This window comes from Ammospiza caudacuta, chromosome 14, assembly GCF_027887145.1.
Source record: "Ammospiza caudacuta isolate bAmmCau1 chromosome 14, bAmmCau1.pri, whole genome shotgun sequence".
NCBI lineage: Eukaryota > Metazoa > Chordata > Aves > Passeriformes > Passerellidae > Ammospiza > Ammospiza caudacuta.
In genome coordinates, this window is record NC_080606.1 from 8,863,048 (window position 1) to 8,881,729 (window position 18,682).

Sequence of the window (18,682 nt, forward strand, 5' to 3'; positions counted from 1 at the left end):
TGCTCCTTACTGTACTCCTGTTGCCTCCCTGCTCACATACCTGCAGAGATGAAGGCACTATCACTGCTTATTTCCTATGCTGTGACACAACCAAAGGCTCTAATTAATCTATTCAAGTTTAGCTAATCCTTTCACTGGATTTTCCTGACAGCTTCCACTCATTGAATCTGTGTGTGGAGAACAAGTTCTTTTCATTAGTATATAAAAGGAGGGATGGTATTGGTTTACTGGTCAAAGGATAATTCTTCTGCAACAAGCTTGGTCTTTTGTGTCTTACATTGACTGAGGAAAACTGCTGTATGCCACCAACAGAATGCAGTTTTGTTTGCTTGTTTTTCAGTTTGAAGAAAAAAAGTACACATTCCCACTCCTGGTTTGTTACAAGTCAGCTCAGTGAAATGAATAGCCTAAGTCATCCTCAAAATGTGTTGTGGTTAAAAGCCTGCCTTATGCATTGGGCACATTCCACTCCTTTCTCATCAGGCCCCAAAGACCTTGGTTACAAGGTAATTTCAGCATATTCCATTCCCACCCCACCTCCCAGCTGCCACTCACAACAGCGTTGGACAAAACGTTTGTAAAAACTCCCAGGAAGATGAATGCTGCTGCTGAGAGAACAGTAACTTGGGACTTTGAAAAACTGAAGTGAAAAAGAAGTGATTTACCACTACATATCCACAGCTGCAGGGAAACCTAACAGCTAATAGTGTGCACATAGGGAGGGCTTAAGGGAGCACCCAAACCCCTACACTAGAGCACTTAATAATGTATTAGCATTAAAGCATACTGGAGTTTAAGAGTAATTTAATACTCCTTGCACAAGCAAGATTAAAGAGGGAAGCCAATCATTTCCAAACCTTGACACTTACAAATTACTAATCAGGAGAAGGTGAGGCTTCTTACAGAAGCACAGTAGGTAACTCTGTGCTTAGAGTTCTGACATCACCCAAGTAGTTTCCAAATAATTTCTCAAATCAGGTATCAGACAACTGGATAAGAAAAGAGAAATAGCTCAAACAATTTATTTATTCTGACAGCCTCCTTATGTATAATTTTATCACAAACAGAGAATTTCCTGTTTGACAAGTCCTCCCTTTTCTAGAGGAGCAAAGCGACATTACTGAATGCAGCCATGCAGTTTGTACTGACAGACTGCATGCTTTTCTTGAAAGCTCCATTCTGATAGCAGCAGGAGGTCAGAAAAGAATCAAAAACCTGATTGTGGACAGCTGCTGATTTTAAATGCTGGTGTCACCTGTAATGCATTAAGAACTCCTCAGAGACTTAAATGATGAAGCTTCAGTGAGGTTTAACTTGCCCACACTAACTTCATAAACAGATGTTGTCCTGAAGGGAACCAGTTAGTTATTTGACACAACATTGTCAGCTGCCTCATCAGGTAAGGATTGTTCCCTCTAGTTGGAAAAATGCACAGAAATCATTGAAATAAATTCTGTCCAAATAAAGATGGCCAGAATTTTAAAACCAATTGAAAACTGCAACAGACACTGATGACAGGAACTTGACTGAACTGGAGAACAATGTGAGTGTTCTACAGCATCTAAATTAACTCAAATACACACAACTCTACTGCTGAGAAGCAGTTTAACAGTCTTTTGTAGCTCATGAAAGCTCACTGTGGAAATTGCAGATTTTCAAGCTGCTCTTCTTCATGATTTAGGGGTGGCAGAAGAGAATTTTCACAGTAGGGGCTGCAATTACTTCTTAGACATCTGTGAAAGATACTTCTAGAATAAAGCAGATACACAGTGAACAAATGCTTAATGCTACTAACATCACCCTCTGCATTCAAATACAACAGCTTACCAGTTGTCAGCATAAGTTCAGCTTCAGGAAAAAAAGGAGCATAAATACTGAATAATTCTATCAATTACAAAGACTCACTGCTGTTAAAAATTCACTCTGACCAAAACCAGCAAATTCAACATATAGCAAAGCATCAGTTACAAATGCTTTTTGCTCTAGGAGGATGGCTTAAATAATCTTCCTGCTGTAACCACACAAAAAATTATTCATACCTTTATTTATAATGCCAATAAGTTCAGCCTTTCAGTTCCAAACAAAGATTTATTTTGGTGGTGGTCCTGAAGAGTATCTTCATATTCATTACCTTGTGTAACAAAACACCTGTGCAGTTTTCTAGCTAAGGATTTACTACTCATCCAAGTCAAAGATTTCACCATTTATCTTCAGCAAGTTGATTTTCCCTTCACTTGCCAGGACAGAAATATAACCAACAAAAAAAAAGGTTTTGTGGGATTTGACAAGCAGAGATAAAGCAGCTCTTGTGAGTTCTAATTATGATTTCACTTCCATGCTCTTTAGGCTTAAGCAAGAGTACAAATTTACAAATAATTTATTACTCATATATCTGTGTGAAGTCAGCTATGGCAGCAAAGCCATCACAGGTCTCGAATCCAACAGCAATCCTTTTCTCACTGAAGTGGTGTATTTATGAGCAGTAATATTGCTAAAGCAGAATCTGAATTAGAAGCCTTTTACATGCCCTTCTAAGAAATTGTTTCCCTCAATCTACCCAAAGATGTGAAAAGAATAAATATTGTCTAAAATCTGAAAGTCAAAATAGGTTTGCAAAAGTTCTTGGCCATTTTTTTAACTAAGGGAACTCCTGGCATGCAATTTCATCTGTTGCACCTCGAGGCACTATCTTTCTTTGAAACCTGTACAATATAAGACCTGTTCAGACTGGCAGACAAAACTTTTAGTTGTAGCAGCTACAGTGGATGAGCTACAGTGAATGAGAACACAAAGGTTAAAAATCATTCTCAAGCATCTGATGGATAAACAACCCTTCTTTTTCCTCAGAAGGGGTAGCACTATGTGCTTATTTAGATACATGAATAGCTACTAACAATAACAACATGGAACAACTGTAAGAGATCTGTTAAGTCTAGCTATCACATCCCAAATGAATGGTCTGATTAAATGGAAAGTTTAAGAATTAATAAATTGTCTTAGAATATAGTTACTACAAATTGGGTGGAATTAAAGGTGTACTTAGAAAAACCCTAAAATTATCAGCAAGAAAAGCTTGGCATAACTATCTTCAGAATATGCAAAAATCAAAACAAATTTGTCTGTGTTAAAAACATTATAAGAAATGGACAGGAGCTCTTACCTAAAGAGGATTGAACTTTTCTGCCTGTATCTTGTACTAAAACAATATGGAATTTATTGCTTTAAACAGAACTAATTATGGTTCTTTAACATATAGTTTTTCATAAAGAGTATCTTTCACAGAAGCTTCTAGTTAAAATAATGGCAACACTTGCAGCAACAGATCTTCCCATAGACCAGTCTAACTACAGGCAACTTCTGGAGTCAAGGATTCTTTACTGAATGAACACCCCAAAACTTGAACAACTTGGATTAATCCCCAAACTGCAACTATTCACCCATTCAGAATGGGAGGTATCGCAACCTGACAAGTTCTCAGTATCTGACTCCTGAACCAGAACAGAGGACAGAAAGTAGAAGCGCCCAGCTGGGCATCTAACTCTCCCAAAATCCCAAACTTTACTCCCCTTCTCAATACTTGGTTTTAAGAGGGCTAAGGCTGACAACTCTTCAGGACATGAAGAAACATTAGGCAGAAACTTTAAGTACAGAGTTGAAGGAACAGATAGCCCTTAAAACTCACAGTAGTTCACTCCTACTTTCTACACAGCCTTCCATCTTCAAAAATGGTTGTTGCCCTCTGCTCTAAGGACCACTGCCAGCCTTGCACTCAAGTACAGGTGAGGAAAAGGACATGGACAGTTCTCACCACTTCTGAAAACCATAAGGTTTCTGCAGTCTATTAGTCTTACAATACTGACAACACTATACACTACACAGCACCCCTAAGAATGGGCTTCAGTGCAGTGTATTTTAGTGGGTGAGACACACAGAAAGTAAAATAATCAGATCAAGTTCTGCTGCCCTTCTTGCAGGCATTTCAAAGCTACAGTTGAAGAGACCTGAGAAGCCAAGTACTTCTGGCCTAATGAACACAGATTTCCAATCAGCTCTACATCAGGCTGTATGAATTGGTAAAAATTTCCTTTAACAGCAACTTAGAAGTACTATCTTTATGCTGCCATCCAGAGGCAGCATCTTACAAAGCATCTAAGTTTAGATTTGGCAAGTACACCTCCTGGTAAACAGTGCAAGCTAAGAGCACTAAACCAGAATGTAAACTACCAGGTGGCCTTCTCAACCCACTCCATCTCCACATTAATGAACTGACAGATGCCAAGCACCACATTCATTTCCTTCAGCAAGCACTGCAGCTGCATGAACCTCTAAATACACGGCATATCCAGAGAAACATCCTGAACAAAGTAACTCTGGTTGGCTTTGCCGTTTGAGAATGCATAAATTTCATACCACCTCTGTGGTCTAAACCTCCCTACTGCTCATTTCAGTTCTAAATGCTGAACTCTGAGTGCAAGCCATCTTCTAACTTTTATACAGACTATAAGTGACCCCTAAACAAGTACCAAGCAAATTAGAGGAATGGTTAGTATTAAGCATGCCTCCATCTTTACCTGCACAGCTACACATCTCTGCAGCTCACACCATCCCTGAGACACCCACATGGAGCACCTGGCAGTCAGTCAGTGGCAGCATACAGTAAACCACTTGACTTTTCAGGAAATCTCAGTTTTACTTTTATTTTACACGACTTTTCAGGAAATCTCAGTTTTACTTTTATTTTACACACAAGTCTCTAATCACCAGCCTCTGGGGGCTTCCTGATTTTTTCCAGCTGCAAATAAGAAGTGCCATATGGTACTCATTACAGGTTAAGATTTAGTAGTCATTTAGGACCTTTCCTTGTGACAGGTGTTAGATGTTGCCACTTTCTATAACCATGTCCAAATGTAACACAAACCTAGACCCAATCGTCAGTCAGGCTTCAAAGCCTCAGATATGCTTGCAAGCCACTTATTACACACTCATAGCACCAGTCCTTCCAGCATTGTTTTTACTCCAGTTAAAGAAATGGAATAAAAAGATATTCCCTGGAAAATGTCCTGTTTCTCACCCTCATCCATATAACATGCAATAGAAGAAGCTTCAATTCCAGAGTCCTGTTAATAGAGGTCAGACATCTGTCACTGATAACTGCACTTTCAAGTGTCAAGAGCATGAAGCAGACCACACAAGAACAGAAAACCACTTCTTCCTTGGAGAAAGGAGAGGAAAAATTGAATAGCATTTCAAATTAATCCAACTCCATTCTGGTCTATTTTGAAACTACTGAGAGCACTAAATTAATACCAAAGATTAAGCAAATATACATGCTAAAAAGAATAGAGGCTGTGCAGAGTGATATTGCACTGAGATGCTATCTGAAGAAGTCCACACCCTCTTAACTGCCAGAACAAGACCTAACTCACTTTAAGGCTTGGTGGGTGTCTGGGGGATTTTTTTTTTATTTGTGGTGGAGGCAATTATCAGCTCTATTCTCCTTCAGTTCTTGGACCAAGTATCATAGCTTCAAGGTTCTTCTAGTTTGAGCTGTTTTATCATTTGTTTATGCCCGTGGCAGCAGCACACTCTGTGTGTGCACTTTAACACCTAAAGAGAGCACTACAGGCAGCACTTTCTCTGTGTGCTCAATGCTAACAAGGAGCTACTCTCCAGCCTCAGGTAATCAAAGCTGGTAAAGTAAGTGGCATTGAAGAGGGCCTAGTTAAACAAGGAAGCAATGGAGACCAAACAATTCTCCTAACCCTGTACGTCAGAGGCACTTGTAAAAGAATGGAACATCAGGATCTGATGAGATGGGAGACCCCTTTATCCACATGGGTTCAGAAATCCCTAAAGCTGATCAAAGGTGAATATTTAGTGAGAGGTCTCAGATGCCTGTTCAGGAAGTCACATGCTGAACTTCAGCAGATACAGAGTACCCTCAGTGTCAGCCTCTCAGGTTCATTCACTTAAGCACTGGTTTTGTGCTACAGCAGTAGCTCAGGGCTCCTTAGAGCACCTGCCACTTCAAGTGAGGAACTTCTGTGCAAAATGCACCTTCCTATGAAAGAGTGACCTTCTAGTGAATGGACAATCACAACAGAAATTTCTCAGACTATCTTCCAGGAAAAAAAACCAAAAGGGGGCCTGAATGTATTTTATTGCCTTTAAAATGCTGTAAGACAGCCCCAGGCTAGTGCTAGTAGAACATTCTATCTAGCACATGCAGATCTTGGAATTTGATACTCAAGTTTGATTAGAAGAAAAAGATTCCACTCCCTTACACCAGAGAAAATACATCTAGAGGCTATAAATTATATTATCCTAAAGAATCATTACATTTAGATTGCACTGATCATTGCCAAACAGAAAGCAAGTCTCAGGAACTAAGTCATACTTCTCAGAGACTTGCTTCATTTAAAAATTTGAACCCATGCAAGGAATTAGCTGAAAGGGCCATATATTAGATCTTTAAATAGAACCTTAAAAACCCAACTAAATTTTAAAAGTATTACCATTGTGTCAATTACAGGAGAGGCAATAGAAATCTGATCAGTGCTAGAGAAAGGGGGTACAGAGCGACAGGAAAGACACTTTACATTTTTGTTTCAAAGGGAAACAAAAGGAGAGGGAGGAAATCTTCAGTAGCAGCACTGAGATTCTCCTTACTTCGATACTTGTAAATTTATGTTATTGCTTTTGTCAGCAATTGATTTTATTCCCAGTCACATTCTGGAGGTTCCCCAGTAGCAAGTTGACAATATGAACCTAAAGTATCTCCTTGCAGTGATTCTCTGACAGGGTCCAAGGGTGTCAGTGAGCTGTCTTCCTTATAACATCACACTAAAATACTGCCAGTTTAAAAAAGGGCGGGGCTGGGGGCAGGTAGGCAACACACGGTTCCAACACCCCAGCAGAGTAATTAAACTGAGGAGACCCATTCATAAGAAATAGCCCTCAAGGATTATTAAAACTTGAGATGCAGTACAGTTCAGTCTGAAGCTTGGCAGGAGTAAGGAACAGCCCCTGGCATTTGTACTCATTCCAAAGCAAAGCCACTTTCTCTAAGGGAAAGTATTCCCTCAGGCACCCCACTTTTAGGGACTATACCAACTTCCACAAGTGCTGTTTGGTGCCAAACATATGAAAAGAAAATAACCTGCTTCAAGTTTGTGATAGATGCTCTGCATCCTGCAGTAATCTGTAAGTTAACTGCAAATATTGAATTAGGAGCTTTCCCACCAAGTTTTAACATTATTCCTACAGCAAGAAAGGTTTGGAATAGAAGATAGTGTTTCAATGTCTAAGTTCCACTATTACTCCTTAACAGGACAGGGAAGAAAAAATATAGCAAAAGGTTCCTGGGCCAAGACAAGCACATGGAGAGATCATTCAGCAATTAGCATCACAAGCAAAACTGACTCATCAGTTCACTACACATTGTCTCTTCATTATCAGTTTCTAATGATTTCCTTCAGAAAATTCATCTTTACACTTTAAATATTAAGTCATTTTCTACCAAAATGATCAGCATACTCAGAGTCACAGAGTAAGTTGGAAGGGACTCTCAAGAATTAAAGTCCAGCTCATGGCCAGGCTTAGCACCATCCCCAAGAGTCACACCGCGTGCCCTTTTCTTGCTTAGTCTTTCTGCTATCAAGACAAAAATAGTTACTGAAAACCTTACACTACAATTTAGAACAATATATCTCAGATTCATCTGCTTAGTCCAACTGTTTAAAAAGACAGGGGGAAAAAAGTAATACTGTTTCCATTACTATTTCTATAACAGACTGTGCTCTTCCTCCACAATTACTTTTGCAGGATATCAGCAATCTAAGGTTCTATAAAAAGGCTTCTTTCATTACTCTGATTTTTGGGTACAGCATACCCATGTCCTGAAAATACACATTTCCTGAGCATGACTAGACCTGTCAACAAACATTTTCTCATCCAAGCATAAAGACGTTGTCTAGGTTCACTTAGGATACAAACATTCATATATTAGAGATGTTTTAACACTTTATTACTACCACAGCTTTAAGAACATGAAAGGTTTTAGAACAGAAAAGTGCTGATACAGGAGTGTCATCCATTCTACTGCCAAGAGGTTTCCATTAGCATTCTGGCTCAGAAACTAAATGGAATTATGTATATACTCTTCCTTCAATCTAAATTACAAAATCCATTTCCACCCAGACAAATACCAACTTCTGCATGGATGTTTTCACTGTGTGTCTGGGGAGACTCTGGGCACAGCCTTCTACAGCAACTTCCATGGCACCACCTTCCCTATTAACAAAGGCACAAATGAATATTGGAAGCTAAACTACCAAAACAAAACACATTCAGAATCACAGAATGAACTAGGTTGGAGAAGACCTTTAAGATCATCTAGTTTAACCTATGACCTAACCTAGCACCTCAACATAAGTAAACCACAGCACTGAGTGCCATGTCCAGTCTTTTTTTAAACACATCCAGGGACAGTGACTCTACTACCTCCCTGGGCACACAATTCCATCGCCCAATCCCTCTTTTAGTATAGAATTTTTAACCTAAACTTCCCTTGGTGCAGCTTAAGACTGTGTCCCCTCCTTCTGTTGCTGCCTGGAGAAAGAGAGTGAGCCCCATCTGACTACAGCCACTCTTCAGGCAGTTGCTGCAAGTGATAAGGTCACCCCGAGTCTCCTTTTTTCCATGCTAATTTCTCATTCTCTCTAGATTTTCTCATTATTTTAAATATTTTAAAATTCTTAAGCCATTAAATAAGTTCTGCAGAAATCTCAAGTTTTTTTCTCATGTCTGATGACAGAGTGAATTGATGAATAGAGATGGCAAACTCAAATATAAATTCTCATTTCTCACTGCAGAAGCTTCCTTTTTCTTATGAAAGCTTTGCCCTTTAAGGCTGAATATACAATAGAAGCGTTCTAACTAATTCAGAACAAATACTTTCTATTATGAAGCCAATTCCTATTGTCAGAATGACAGCTAGAAATTACCCTTCAGAAACAATGGCTTCTGCTATCTTTCTGTGTGACAGGTTGGTTCTAAATAAATTGACTCAAAAAAACCCACTGGCTCATAAAAGGGATTATTTTAAGAAGATTTTAAAACTGAGTTCATAAGCTCCTTCACCCAAACATTGTTTTCAGCGGCATTTCTTGTCAGGACATCACAATTTCTGGGAGCTGGAGGCTTGTCTAGCCTTGCCTCAAGTCACGGTAGTTTCATTGCTTTAAGTAAAGCGATTTAATTGTGGGTTTTAATAATTGCTACTTTAATTCAAGGTGTAGAAAGAATGCAGCTCATGGTTCAGGGTGGTCATTTTCTTCTTTCTATCAGATTCCTGGGGCATTTAAGTGCATAAAGAGAAAGGTTTGCTTTTGAAGAACTGATGCTGTATTTAACAGACACAGACTGATGCTACATAGAAATATATATACAACTCACAAATGAAATAAAAACTTTCCTAAGGAAGGAAGACAAGCCTTCACTGCTAACATGGTGAATTAGAAAAAATCAACTATAACTGTAGAATTAATGGTTGCCTAAGCTTGACAGCTTAATGTAGTTAATAACTAATGCTTGCTATACTTCCACACAGAATGTAGGAGTTGGAGTGGACAGGAATCAGATAGAAATGAAACTAACTATTCTAAATATACAGTAGATTTTTGATATGTACAGAATACTGGAGAAATACAGGTAAATTCAGTATAAATAATCACTCCTTATTTCCTCTAACTACTTTTAAGTAGTCCAAGGATTCCAAGTCACAAGTTCTGCATCACTTTGCTTATATCATAATACAAATTAAGCTACTACTTCCTACAAATTAAGACTCATCAGTCATATTTTTCTAGATTAAGACAGAAAAGTAGAAAACTCTGACTATAAGAAAAGCATGAAGGAGTTGGTAACAGGAAAATAAGGCTGCCAGTGTACAGCACTGCAGGCAAGCAAAAAGTCACAGCAGCCATTGATAACTGATTATTCCTGAAATACAGCTAATGACTTGAAACAGCATTCATAACTCATCACTATTACAAGGGCTCAGTACAATTTCTCTCAGTACAATTGTTGTAGTTCACTTCACTTTGGCATTACCATTGCCAGATAAAGCCAAAATTTTATACTTAGCATAATAAAGTTCTATGGTTTTGTCCAGCCCAGTAACCATACAAAAAGACAGGCAAACTGAAAAATAAGCTAGAAAGGAACATGTGCACAGTTCTGCCTCATTTTCTATACAAAAGCACAAAGACGTTGTGACTTCTGTCATTTGCAGCAGTAGTTCCTAAAACGAGCAGTGTTGAAGAATCTCTATGAAGCATTATCTTTCCAATTAATGGCTCTGAATCTCTGAAATGAAGCCATTCCACTGCAGCTCTGGATACTTGCCATGGCTCTCAGGTGAGACTGTGCAGCAAATAGCATCAAATGGACCTGCCAAACCTCTATTTCTTCCACCAGAGCCAATGAGGTGATCTCATCTATCAGAACTACATCTCCAAATACAACAGCAGGACAGACAACTACTGCAGTAGAGAAAGAGATGTCAGGAGATGAAAGTCTTGATTTCATACCATGAACCACATCAACAGCAACCAAGGATTTCCTCTGTGCTCAGTGTTCCTCCTGGAGAAGGGGTGTCTGCCACATCTACAGACCTCAGCAGCAACCAAAGGTTGTGTAAGTCTGGTTCCTAAAAACATCTAAATTCACTAGGAAGCAGCAGAGCATAAATATCTTTCTCTAAATTAGTGGTGTGATTTAAAATTAAGATTCACCTTGCTTACAACTAAAGCCAGTCCTAGAATAAACACACTTTCCAACATGTTTAATGCATTTCAGCAGAAAATCCTGACAGATACAGACACTGGCAAAAAGACTTACTAACCTGTGTTAGTATTCCCTTCAGGGAAGTGAATAAACCTTGGCTTATGTTGAGGAAAGAGAGGGAAAAGCAGGATTTCAGCAGAGCTGCAGCAGCAAAGCTTATCAAGTATGCACTGGCATCATGTTAGACTAGAGCAGGACAGCTCTGCAGGTCTAGCTATACCTCAATAAAATGAATCCTACTGTAGATAATAAACTAAACCACCAGTGTGTTGCACACATATGCCTTTTACACTGCTAGGAGAGAGAAGAGATTGAAATTCAACTCTGACATTTTAATTCTCTGTAGAGATTAGGTAAAAGAAACAAAATACAGATGAGAGACTAAACTATTTCCCTTGCCCTCAAAAGGGAGGGGACAAAGAAATCCAACAGAGCTGCAATAACCAAGAGCCTTCAAGTGAGCTGAAATCCATAGCTTTAAAGCCCCTTTCTTTCCAACTCCTAACACAGTCCTCAAGTAAAAAAAAAAAATCCCAAACCAAAACCCCTAAACATTATCTATATTGCCACTACAATTTGTCTTCTGTTCCATTATAACAGAATAATACACATACAAACACACACTTCATAAGACACCTCCACAAAAGTGGAAGACAAAATTAAAATTCTGAATGCTATATGCTGACACCTTAAGAGATGATTTTTTAACTAGTAGAAACTAAATTTTAAAAACCCCCATTTAATCTGATACCTTGCAATCTGCAATTTAACTTAATGAATTATAATTAACTTTTAATTACTCGTTATGAAAACTGTCTTAACAAAAAGTATATCTAGGAGCACAACTATATTTCCATGTAATTTTAGACTTTTAGGATAATTCAGGCTGGAAGGAGCCTTGAGGTTATTTAGTCCAGTGTCCTACTCAAACATGTAAAAAGAGAGGCAGAGTTTCATAACCAGGAATCACACAGTATCAGTCTTTTTGAAGCAGACTAAAGAGATGTCTACTAATGCATTAGTTTCAGCATCATGCCTTCTGGAAGAAGGGAGAGTAAAGGATTAACAAGCTTAAGCTACAAAGTAAAACTTGTAATACAGCTTTGCAATTATCTAATTGCCCTTCATTCATCTCTCTTAAAATTAAGATCACATCCTGCAGTCTTTGCTTCTTGCAGTGCCTCAACAACAAATTGTCCAAGAAAGACTTAAGCACTGCAAGACTCAGTCAATTGCAAAGCAATATTTTAAAAATAAGCAATAGATTTATTCGTATAACTGGGACCCTTTTCATCTCAGCTATGTTTATTCTGATGACAATTCCACATTACATTGAAGCTTCTCCTCCCCACACTTAGCCATGACATACCCAGGATGCTCAGCACATTGCCTTTTTTCAGACACTGCACTGTACCAATGATATTTAATGAGGTTTAATTGCATTGCAAACCTTTCAGAGGAGGGTAGAGAACACCACTTAGCGATCCTTAAAACTGCATCAGCACTCTATATTTTGAACAAGTTTTATTTCAGGTACTCTTGAGAATAGATGCTTTACAGCACTAAAAAGTCTGCAGTCAACCCCAGACTGCCAAACACTGCATTGAGCAGGAACTTTAATGCACCCCAGTGGTTTTTAGTGTTACTGAGTCCACAGGGCCTTATGCAACAGACAAGCAAGAAGTGTCTTAACTCCAGACAATTGTGTCTGGTACTATCAGCACTGCCAGAGGCTACTGTCCCTTCAGTGCATTTGTGCAATGCCATTCCTAGAACATACACCTGAGCATTGCCTGGCCACCTTGCTCTGGGGTGATCAGGAGGGTTGGCACAGCTGATACAAAGGGAAAATGAAGCTTTTTAATCTCAGTGAATGAAAGGTAAAAATGCTCAATGCATCTTCACTGTATGTCTGAAACACATTCCTCCCTGTACTTTGCTCCAGACTGAAAATATGCACATTAGATTTGCTGGGATGCCCTTCATCATTTCAGTAGTTTTGTAATACAGAAAAGTTTGCACATGTTCTAGTAAACCCAACAACAGCTAATTGCATTACAGTAAGCATCACTGCTTATGCACAGTAGAAAAAAATCACTACATAAATTTACATTTGCTATTAAATAAATTAACTAATTTATCCTAGGAAAATTTCCCTTTCTACTTTAAGAAAGATAACTAATAATTGGTTCCAGTGCATAGACTATTCATTCATGACCAGGAAAACGAAAGCCTAGGAAGTTCCACTGAAATATCACTCTATTTCCATCATGTGGAAAAACTGCAAAAAATACATAATGATTTTATAAAAGATTCTGTTATGGTCTAAATTGTTCTTACATTCTGCTTCATTCAGGATTCCTTGGATTTGTTAGCATTTTAGTACATGCTGGAAGAGAAGCTGAGATATAACTTTTACTATATATCTTCAACTAAAAGCCATGAAAATTCAAAATCAGAACATGTGACAAATGATAAGTTGCAAGCAGGAGGCCTTGAGCCTTGATGTTATGAAACCCATCTTGTGCATGACTAATCAAGACACATCTACAGAATTTCAGGATTAAATACCTTCTGAACCCTAAGAGCCAGCTTCCACTACTTTCTGCTTTTACAGACCTAGCTTTTGTAACTAGAAAGAGCCACTGCCAGTTATGAAATGGAAAATAATAACAACCACCACCACTATCATGATGAAATAGTTAGAACAAACAGGAAACACAGATGACTGTCAAATTAACCATATTGATCATGTACATTGTAATTGCTGACATGGTACCATGTATTTGTACCTATGGTAACTTCTGAAAGGAAAAAAAGAACTCTCAACTAAACTTAGAGAACTTTCATAAATTATACATGACTTCCTTAAACACAAATTATATCCATCTTGCCAGCCTGCCTTATTATACTTGAACAACTCTTTTCAACTCTACACTTTCAGTCAAAGTGGAATTATAATGGAAGGCAAAGGAAAAAGACATTGGAGACACTACTCAATTTTTACTAACTTTTGGGCTGACAAAGTCTATTTACACTTTAAAAATCTAGGCCTTAGGTATGAGGGAAATTGTTCCAATATAAGCCAATAGTCAGTCACTAACTTCTAGTGAGTTTCATAGACAGCACAACTGACGACTCTCGTTTATCTCTGCTCTTTAATTAAACACATTTCTCAGTCACAGCTTGCAGTCACTTTTCTATAACATAGTACAAGTGTAAACCTGCCAGGAGAAGAACAAAATTCTGCTTATAAAAGATTGCCTTGTATACATGTATGTAGATTTATTTTAAAACTACCAAGGCAGTTAAGCAATAATTGAAATTGTCCATTGGAATAAGCAAGCCCTCATACCCTCTGCTGAAAGCGCACATAAGCACTTTAAAAAATATTCTAATTTCATTAATTGATGAAACTGTCTTCCATTTCATTCATTCTCCCATTCAAAAGTAAAACCATTTTCAAACTCCCAGTTACTTTTACCCTGTTCATCAGTAGTTACACACTTCACTCTACATCAACAATGAGTCTGCACAAGAGTGCATAGCATAATCCATATGCTGCTCTCCAAGTGTAGACCATGGGCTGTGAAAACTCAGCAATGAAATCTGAACAATGAAATCAATCCCCCCCCTTCAGTATGAAACATTACTTTGGATTTTTTTTTAATAAGTCACAGGGATTTCTCTGTGATGGGCAGAGAACTCTTAACTATCTTCTGTCATTTGGTAACTGATCACATAGCAATACACACTATCACAACGATCTGGAGCAAAGAGGATTTTTAAATTGGAAATGTGAATTATGATAATGTTGAATAACAATTTCAAGTACTATTTCAATAAGGGTACCAGAATTACTTGAAGTCATTTGACCAAATTCACCCTTTTGGGGGGGTGATTCTGACACAGGGTCCCAAAACAAAATTTACAGAAGAGATTGTGTGAATCAAACATACTGCTACAGCATTCAGTCAACCATTTCTGATAATGGGTAGAATAAATTGCTGATACCCATTAATAAGGATCAGCGATATTTAGTGTTATCATAGGAAATTAAAAAACATCAGAAAACCAAAGTACTGAGAAACCATTAGAAAAAACCATATTACAAAAGACCAGTGGGATTTATGTAGTTTGGAACAGAGGCATCTCTCTTCATTCCCCCACCCCCACTTAGCCCTTGGGTCTTCAGTTAATCTTATCTCACTGCAAATCCTAAAAGAGAGGCTACAGCACAAGGGAGTGTTAAGAACCAGAAATTCTACCACTGGTTTTGCTCCCTTCTTCATTTCTCCCATGGCAGGGGACTTCTTACAGGGTCACCAGAGACCCCCATTTCCACACCCCACAGATTCACAGTAATTGCACACACGGAACTCTGCTTGGATGCAGAAAGAAAATGGTCAAATTTAGGCACACAAATCTCCCTATCTTCAACCCCTACCTGCTAAAACAGTGAAGCCCTGTAGGTGGGAGTGCCTGGGTCTGTCTTTGGGGTGGGGGTTATGGCAGGCTGGGCTGAGGCCTTGCTGAGCAGAGCAGCAGGAGCAGTGCCACAGACAATGTGGAGCCGAGCAGCTCCGTATCAGTGAGCACTGCTGGCACACCAGGATCACTTACACTTGGGTTTCCACCTGGGCACAGCAAGGAGGGGTGGAAGAGGAAGGAAGTATATTATGGCTGGTCTTTGTAGACCTTTCATCTGCCCTCTGAAAAAGCAAAGTTTCACTGTAAAGGAATGCACTTCAAAGGAGAGTTCAAGACAAATAAGAGTTTGTCAGCACTAACTACAGAATTGAAGGGGGGAGTAGCAGAATTGTACTCTGCACCGATTACCATAATGTATTATGACTTTTCAACTAGAAAGGAGTCCTAAACAACAGAAATCTGGATTTTTCTTTCCACTTTCCAAGTAAACTTAAAAAAAGTTAAGAAATATACATGGATCATCAAATCTGAAATTGACACAGGTTAAAGTGGGAGCCTCTTTAGATCATTTCACCACTTGTTAGCAGCTAAAGGTCTTAATCAAATAGCCTGAAACCTGAAGCTAGATCATCTCTCCCACCCCTCAGTCCCGAGGCCCTGCCACGGCAGGGAAGCCGGCAGAGCATCCCTTTTCCAAGCACAGAGACCCAAAGGCTCCTCCAGGCCGCCTCTGTACCACACCGCACACATTACCACCTCCGCTAGCACTTCCACTCGAGTTTTAAGAAAGCAGAAATACAACCCTGGAGAAAAGCAAGTCCCGGTGTGAGGCACAGTGCTCCGACAGACCATGCCCACATGGCTCCATCTCCGTGCCACATCCAAGTGTTACTCACGGCTGCAGGTGATGGCTCAGTGGCAAGAGCTCAGACACTGCTCCACGGAGTTCTTTGGGGGGGAAAAGGCAAGGGGGGGAAATCTTTCCTCCTTTGTCCTGGAGGAACACCGGGTTCAGAGCCCACACTAAGTTCATCCGGGCTTCCCCCGCCTCGCACTCCATCACTCCCCGGAGCCACCGGCGAACCCAAAGGTGCGGGCGGCCCGCGGGGAGCGGTCCAGTCCGACGGGGCAGCAGCGCGGGGCTCTGCCCGGCAAGAGCAGCCCGGGAGCCCCAACACCCGCGGGCAGCCGGAGAGACCCTCCCGCGGCCCAGCCTCGGCGTCCCCCGCCCGGAGCCACCGAGCTCCTGTCAGGGCGATGCCACCTTCAGCCACCCCAGTTCCAAAGGGGCTCCAACGCTCCCCCCAGGGCTCCGCACCGTGGCCGCGCCCGGCAGGGACCGCGGCTCCTGAGGAGAACAAGGAGGGCGCCCCGCACTCACCGCCGCCGCCGCCTCCTGCGGCCCCCAGCACCCCAGCAGCAGCACCACCAAGCAACCAGCGGCCAGGCTGCAGCTCCGCCGCCGCGGCTCCATCCCGCCCGCTCAGGAGCTCCGGGGCCGGCCCTGAGGCGCGGGCATAGCCCGGCGGGGCAGCGCGGCTCCTACAGGCGGCTCGCACCGGCCGCCCCGACGCCAGCGCCCGCCCCTCTGCCGCACTCGCCCGCTTCTCCTGGCTCAAGTCCTCCCGGGACTACAGTATTCCTCCGCTCCGGGGGCGGGCGGTGTGGGGCACGCTGCTACCGCCCCTCTCCGAGGAGACCATAATCCCCCCACCCTTCCCTCGGGCGCCGCGGTTTTGTCGGCTCGAAGAGCGGGCGCCGCCTCTCCCCGCCCTGCACCTCCACCGGGCGGGCAGCTGGACCCCGGACTATTTTCTGCAGCGGAAGTTGCAGGGGTGGGTGGGTGAAGGGGCAGTTGTTGCCAGTCCCAGGTCGCCCCTCTGGAGGGGCGGGCGGCGGGCGCGGGGCTCGCCCGGCTCAGTCTCGGCCCATCCAGCCCCGCTCAGGTGCGACGCCTCGGCGGGGACCGCGCAAACTTCCTGCCTGGGCACGCTGTGAGCGCCTGCAGGGGCTGCGCTGCTTCGTGAAGCGAGCAGTGACCGAGCCGAGCGGGCACTGCCGGCGCTCGGCGCCCCCGGTGCTCCGCCGTGCGGGGAAGGAGCCCGCGAAGCGGCCGCACCGTGCCCTGCCGGCCCCGAGTGACGGCGGGGCCTCCTGTTCCTCCGGCGGGTACCCGGCCGCGCCGTGCCGGTCCCCGCGGGCTGCCCGGGCCATGGGGCGCACAGGGTGAGTGCCAGCCGCGGCCGCCCCTCCCCGCCTCGCCCCCGGCCCGCCGTGACTGTGTCCCTTTGCCTCCCGCAGGGCGCTGCTGCTGCTGCTCCTCTGGCTGGGCGCGGAGCTGGCGAGTGCGGTAAGTGTGTGCAGGTCCCGGCCGCAGCGGTGCTCGCTGGAGGTGAACGTGCGTGGTCGAACCTGTCGGGGTTTGGGCATCCTTCGGCCGGAAAAAAGACGCATCCCCACTGCCCTCTGAAAGATGCGCGGTTTTTTTTTTAATTGACGTACACCTTTACTCCAGAGTTCCTTTTTGCCTTTCGCCTGCTTTACTTTGACTAGCCTCTGAAAAGTGCACTGGGTGGAAGAGCGTCCGTATGCGGTGTAACAGCTTTTAGTTAGTCTGATAGTGTGTGTGATCAGTGTCTCTCTTTGAAACTGACTGCCTTGAGTTCTTTTTTAGCATCTTCTCAAACCTTGCTGTGAAAGCTGACCCTCTGGGTCCTTATTCACAAGGGGTTCAATCCAGAACAGGTCATAACTAAGTGAAGGAGATGTGGAGAAACTGAAGGATTAAGCTTTTAAGTGTTGTATCAACGTTTATGACTATGGATTAGTAAATGTCTTTTAAATTCTAAGTCGGTATACAGAAACAATGACTTTATGATCTATCTGACAACTTTATGACGTAAACATGGATTTTCTCTTGCTGTTGCTAATTAATGTTTAAACAGAGTAGTAGGGGACTACAGATTTTTTAAATGTTCATCATTTTCTTTTTTGGTGTTGCAGTAGATTTTCAGCAACTGGAATCCGCAATTGTTAGCCCCCTTAACTAGTGAATAAATCTGTAGCCTAAATTAAGTGTCCAACTGATGTACAGTCAGCAGTTCAAAAACACCTCTTTGTTACATTGTAATGTAAATTAAGATTGGACAATAATGTTTGTGGTGTGGATTTTACAGTGCAAATACAATATTGAATGAATGTTAGTATAATATGTTTTAAGCATGTTTATTTTGATTCAACTTCAGACAGATTTCTAACAAAACCACTTGAAACATGGGTTCTTGACTTGGTAGCCAATGTTTTTCTACTGCTTTTGCTACTCTTGATTAAAATTTTAGGGATCTATAACTTTTCTGTGCAACAGAGAAGAAATCTTTTGAAAAGGCTTTAATAGCAGAGGGGT

At 41.7% G+C, this 18,682-nt stretch overlaps 2 protein-coding genes across 2 annotated transcripts in view; one reads left to right on the top strand and one right to left on the bottom strand.

Moving 5' to 3' along the window:
- COL4A5 (collagen type IV alpha 5 chain) overlaps nucleotides 1–16,860 on the bottom strand; it is a 72,294-nt gene extending 55,434 nt beyond the window's left edge. The window contains exon 1 of the mRNA XM_058813946.1: nucleotides 16,661–16,860. Coding sequence (XP_058669929.1) covers nucleotides 16,661–16,753 — 93 coding nt within the window. The 5' untranslated portion in view covers nucleotides 16,754–16,860. The remainder of the gene's footprint in view (nucleotides 1–16,660) is intronic.
- Nucleotides 16,861–17,346: 486 nt separating this feature from the next.
- Nucleotides 17,347–18,682, top strand: part of COL4A6 (collagen type IV alpha 6 chain) — a 108,358-nt gene continuing 107,022 nt past the window's right edge. Inside the window, exons 1-2 of the mRNA XM_058814414.1 lie at nucleotides 17,347–17,505; nucleotides 17,581–17,629. Coding sequence (XP_058670397.1) covers nucleotides 17,492–17,505; nucleotides 17,581–17,629 — 63 coding nt within the window. The 5' untranslated portion in view covers nucleotides 17,347–17,491. The remainder of the gene's footprint in view (nucleotides 17,506–17,580; nucleotides 17,630–18,682) is intronic.